The sequence below is a fragment of the Lathyrus oleraceus genome, chromosome 4, assembly GCF_024323335.1.
Source record: "Lathyrus oleraceus cultivar Zhongwan6 chromosome 4, CAAS_Psat_ZW6_1.0, whole genome shotgun sequence".
Taxonomy (NCBI): Eukaryota; Viridiplantae; Streptophyta; class Magnoliopsida; order Fabales; family Fabaceae; genus Lathyrus; species Lathyrus oleraceus.
In genome coordinates this window covers 330,277,419-330,283,393 of record NC_066582.1, presented here as the reverse complement: position 1 = coordinate 330,283,393, position 5,975 = coordinate 330,277,419, and the positions used below count along the sequence as shown (strand labels likewise).

The 5,975-nt window shown below is 39.1% G+C and overlaps 1 protein-coding gene across 1 annotated transcript; it reads right to left on the bottom strand.

Moving 5' to 3' along the window:
- Nucleotides 1–3,761: 3,761 nt before the first annotated feature.
- Nucleotides 3,762–4,397, bottom strand: LOC127137307 (uncharacterized). Its single transcript, XM_051063778.1, has one exon. The coding sequence runs from the start codon at nucleotides 4,395–4,397 to the stop codon at nucleotides 3,762–3,764; it is 636 nt and encodes a 211-aa protein (XP_050919735.1).
- Between the last annotated feature and the right edge of the window lie 1,578 nt (nucleotides 4,398–5,975).

Here is a 5,975-nt window from a genome sequence, read left to right as displayed (position 1 = left end):
ATAAGTTAAAAGTTCCATCAAAAAATTAATTTAATTTCTTTGACTGGTTTTAATTATTAGAAGTTAAGTGAACGAATTTGTTTTAATCATGGCTATCAATAATTTATTTAAGTATTATTGATTCTTTAAACTAGTAATGATTTACTATTATTATCAAGTATTCCTAAAAATTAAAACACAGATCTAAGGAAAAATCACAAATCTCCATTAATATAAATAATCTCGTATTCTACTTCTTTTTTTATCCTTGCTTTTTTTATTTTATTATTTAAAAGGGAAAAATTGCATTTTTTTAATATTTATTATTAATTTTTATTTTTATTAATATATTTTTTAAATAATAATTAATTTTTTTATTTTTATCCAAAAATAGTAAAAAATATCCAAAAAAAATCAAAATCAAATTTAAAAAAAAATATAGTTATAGTTAAAAATCATTCATATTAAAGTTTTGGTTTTACTCTTGTTTCATCTTTAATCCACTTTAATTACTAATTATGTTTTTATTTTTATTACAAATATGAATTATTTTCTAACATTTTTATTGTTTAATATAGTTACTACTTTTATATTTAGGATAGTTTATTGGATTTTAATTTTAGAATAGAATCATTATTTTTAGAATAGTTTTTATTTTAGAATTAATTTAGAACATAAATAAAATTTATAATTAAAATTAATTTAGTCTAGTTTGAAATTGTTTTAATTAGAGTATTAGAATTTTATTTTTTTATAAAATTTAATAAATTGAAATTTACTTTTAATTTAACTAGTATAGTTTATTAGATTATGATTAGAATTATATTTATTAATAAGATTATTGTTTATAGAAAAGATTATGTTCAAAACTTTCCCAAAACAAAAACAAAATAAATCAAATCATTATTTCTCATAAAATCTTAATCAACTATTGCTCAAGTCTTGAATAAACCCAGTTCTTCGGTATGCACCTATATGAAACAGTCTCATTTACTCTTGTATTTTTTAAGGGAAACACTACGTGGTCTCTAATTTCTCACTTATGTGTAGGGTCAACCATGTTCGACAAACCCCACTGTCTCCTCTCACTCTAAAAAAATCCAAAAAAACACAAACGCTCTACCGACACAGGCTCTAAGGTATTTCTTGTTGGCTTGTCTGATTTTCTGGCTAGAATATCTGCTTATAACCTCTCTTCGTATCTTCATCCAACTTCCCATCCATCTTCTCTACACAAATCAAAGAGCCACCATGGCCACAAAAGGAAGAAGCATGACTCTCCCTCTAGGAGTGGCGAAGCCATGAGAAAGAAGCACCATAAAGCGCTCACTCTAGAGGCTCCCGCTGTAGATGTCGACACCATTGTGGTTGACACTTCTATTCTCGACAAGGTCCCTGATCCAGCTGTGGGGGTTTCACAGTCGACTGACACCTCCTCTGCTGCTGCCTTGGGGAAAGAAAATCAGGATGCCGTCTCCCCTACGTCGACACATGTAATTACTTGTTTTCCTGTCCACTCCCTTGGATTGTTGTACTTCTCTTACACACATCTTTTCCTTACAGCAGGCTGATGCTTCTATTGAGCCGACTCAACCCGTCGCCGACTACACTCCTTCGTCTCCGGTTTCTTCTCCAGCTCACCCGCTACAGTCTGTCGACACCGCTGGTGAGTTCATTGACTTCCCTATCCAGATTAGTGATAGTGACTCTGGCTCAGTCACTAGTCCTGCAACGCATACGGACTCCAGTTCGACTAGTTCTGACTCTAGTCTTTCTTCAGCTTCCTTGCCTTTGCAGGATCCAAGGGGACCAGTGGGCGTCGACACCAACAAGCAACCATCTTCTCAGACTACTCCTCTGTCAACTGCCTCTCCTTCTTCTCAGACTACTCCTCTGTCAATTGCCTCTCCTTCTTCTCAGACTACTCCTCCGTCGGCCGCTTCCCCTTTGTCTTTCCCAGGGCTGGCGATAAAACCCTTTGCTTTATAAGCAATTGCTAGACTTTGTAATCTGATGAAATCGCGTGATGCCTCATCCGACTCTGAGCAGCTTCACTCTGGGAAAATAGGCTCTGAGGCGACGAAGACCAAAGCTTTAATGGATAAAGTCCGTGTTCACGCCTTGAATCATGACCTCCCTTTTGTGCTCATGCATGAGCCCGCTGCCGGTCTAGAGATCTTGCACGTGCTTGCCCAACTTAAAGATCTTCAGCTCTCAAAATATGCCAAGCGTGCAACGACCGCTTTAGAACAACTTCTGGTTCCCATGCTGCACCATGTCGATAGCGTTAGGGAAACTGAACGCCAGATTGCTGCTACTGAGGCCTCTGTGAAGGAAAAGTGGGAGTTGGTGATGCACGCCGACGCGAAGGTCACCAAAATGTTGGGGGCTATGGAGGAGCAGAAGAAATAGTTGATCCCCAAACAAACAAGGGCCACTGAGATACGCCAACAAATTGATGCCTTTCGGCGTCAAATTGTTACTCTGGACACTGAGCTGGAGTCACTTACCAAGGAGAAGTCGAGCTTTATCGACGAAGTTCTAAAACCTGCCCAAGCCACTGTGGAGCAAACCACCAGTGATGCCTTAGAGGTCGCTGAAGAGCTTTCGAAGGTTGAGGAGAAGCTTGAGCAGCTTAAAGCCCATGCCGACACCTTGGAGCATACGTCTTTACATTATAATTTTGAGCTTAAATCTTTTCAATCCAAGTTCGGCCGACTTTGACCGCTTCTATTATTTGTGTTATTTTCGTGTAATATATAAACAATGGCTTCTTGCCACTTTAATGTTATCTTTCTTACTTTTAGCACTGTGTATTTATTTTCTGTGCCTTCTGTAGCTGGTTTCCAACATAGTTTTATCCAACATAGTTCTTTTCGACAGTTATTTAGTCTGTCAAAATCTTGACCTCTTGAAGGAGAGGCCTATATTTTTTCAAGTACTTTCCATTCACCCTTAGGATTCGCCTATCTGGTGCCAACTCCTCGACCTCGTAGGCGTAATTAGAAAAGGCTTTCATAACCTTAAACGGTCCTTCCCAATTAGGGGACCATTTACCCAAAACTCTATCATTTCTGTCCATAGGCAAGATCAATCTCCAAACCAGATCGTCGACAGCAAACACTTTACCTTTCACCTTTTTATTGTAGGCTATGGTGACTCTTTCTTTCTTCCTTTGTAGGGAATCCAAGGCTTAACATTCTCTCTTCATCTACGTCGACCAGTTCGTCTGTCATCATGCTCCAATAATCTTCAGAAGGTATTTCATATTGCCTTTGGGTTCTGACCGCCTGGACCTGAATCTCTACTGGCAACACTGCGTCGTGCCCATATACTGGAGTTGTTCCAGTTGCTTCTTTTGGTGATGTTCGACATGCCCACAAAGCTTGGTCTAACGTCTTATGCCAATTTCTTGGCTTCTTTCTTATGTGTTTCTTTATTAGGCTAATGATCACCTTATTAGCAGTGTCAACTTGGCCATTCGCCTGTGCGTAATAGGGGGTAGAAGTCAGTAATTTGATTCCCATTTCTTTTGCAAAATCTTGCACTTTTCGACCAGTGAAAACTGACCCCTAGTCAATTGTGATTGTTTCCGGGATGCCAAATCTGCAGATGATATAACTTTGGACAAAGTCTATCACAACCTCTTGGTCTACATTTGTCAATGCCAAGGCTTCGACCCACTTTGTGAAATAGTCGATACCGACTAGAACATACCCTTGTTGTTTCGACGAGGCTGGTCTTATTTCTCTTATAACATCCAGTGCCCACCCTCGAAAAGGCTAGGGCTTCACAATTTTATGCAACTCGCTTGCAGGCACATGCTGTATGCCCCTATGTAATTGGCATTCTTGACCGCTTTTAGCAAATCCAATGCAATCTTTCAAGCTTGAAGGCCAATAAACTCCTGAGCGCATCAAGAGCCATTTCATTTTCAACCCTGCTTGATGCGCCCCACACGCTCCACTATGTATGCTAGACACAACTACATATGCCTTGCTTTCTCCCAGGCATTTTAGTATCACTCCTTCAATTATCTTTTTGAGTAGTTCATCATTCACCAAGACGTAGCTAAGGGCCCTATATTTCACCTTTCGATCTGTCGACCCTAAAGGATTACGTAAATACTCGACTAGCGGTTTACGCCAATCACTTTCCCCCTCGTCGTCGACGGTAAGAATTTCAAAATGATTTTTATCTACGGCTCCCAACTTTATAATCGATAAATCTGATGGTGATAACAATGTCGCTCGTACTTTCTCTCTTACTTGGACCTCTTCATCCTGGTCTTTCGCCGCTTTGTACCCTGAAGCCTTTTGCGCCAAGTCATTTTCTCTTTGGTTCTCTTTTCGTGGTATGTGCTGGAGGTTGACTTGCTCAAACTTCTTGAGTAATCTGATGGTAACCACAAAATACATGATTAAATTTTCTTTAACACACCTGTATTCTTTTGATGTTTGCTTAATCACTAACTCCGAGTCTCCCATAATTTCGACATTCCTTGCCCCCAATTCTAGCAGTAGTTCAAGTCCTGTGATTAGTGACTCATATTATGCTTCATTATTTGTGCATGCCCCTTCGATTATGTATTTGAACTCTGCTGGAATTCCATCTGGAGAAATTATGACTCCTCCTATCCCAGATCCATGCTTATGTCTTGAACCGTCGAAGTACAACCTCCATGGCGCTAAGTCTACATAATTTTGCGCCATCTCGACCATTGAATGGTCGACAAGGAAATCCGCTACTACTTGCCCTTTCATTGCTTTCAAGGGTACGTATGATAGAGAGTATTCCGTTAACGCCAAAGCCCATTTCCCAATTCGACTATGCAAAATTGGTTTAGACAACATGTGTTTAATAATATCAAAGTGGGAAGACACGTACACATCACCAGGCTTAATATATTGCTTTAGTTTCATACAAGAGAAATACAGGCATAAACATAGTTTTTCTATATCGCTATACCTAGTTTCAGGGTCATGAAGCATTCGACTAAGGTAATACATAGGTCTTTCGACACATTTTTCACCCTCTTGGACTAACATACTTCCTATAGTCGACTCTGAGGCTGCAATATACAGTCTCATTGGCCTATTCCTAACATGAGGGGCCAGTACTGGTGGCCTACTCAAATACTCTTTGATTTTGTCAAAAGCCTCTTGGTGCTAATCCCGCCACTTGAAATCCTCGTTCTTCAGTCGAAGTAGTTGGGAGAAAGCTTTTGTTTTGCCACTTAAGTTTGATATGAATCTTCTAAGAAAATTTATTTTGCCCAACAAAGATTGTACTTCCTTTTTGGTCGACAGAGGCTTGACGTCCATAATGGCTTTTATTTTGCTTTGGTTTACTTCAATACCCTTTTTATGCACCACAAAGCCAAGGAAGTCGCCTGCCTGTACACAAAAAGCACACTCTAATGGATTCATCTTTAATCCATATTTCCTCATCCTTAGAAAGGCCTTTCTAAGATGTTCGACGTGAGTATGTCAACCATTTGATTTTATTACAATATCATCAATGTATACTTGCATGAAATCTTCAATAAAATCATGGAACATTGAGATCAATACCCTCTGATATGTTGCTCCGGCATTTTTCAAGCCGAATGGCATGACAACCCACTCATATATCCTCAAGGCTCCTGGGCATCGAAACTCCGTCTTCGACATATCTTCTTCAGCAATAAAAATTTGGTTATACCCAGCATAACCATCTAACATACTTAAATATTCGAAACCAGCGGCCGAATCGACCAGCATTTCCGCCACGGGCATGGCATACTCATTTTTGGGGGTGGCAGCATTTAGATCTCTAAAATCAATACATACCCTTAAAGACCCATTCTTCTTGATGACTAGCACAATATTGGCCAACCATTCGACATACCTTGCAGTTTGTATAAACTTGCTTTTCAGGAGTCTTTCTACTTCTGTTTTTATCTTTGCCATGATCTTTGGGGCGAAACGTCGGCGTCTACTTTACTGGCTTTCTTC

Coding starts and splice junctions, on each gene's coding strand:
- LOC127137307 (XM_051063778.1), bottom strand. CDS start 4,397: ATGTATTTTGTGGTTACCATCAGATTACTCAAGAAGTTTGAGCAAGTC.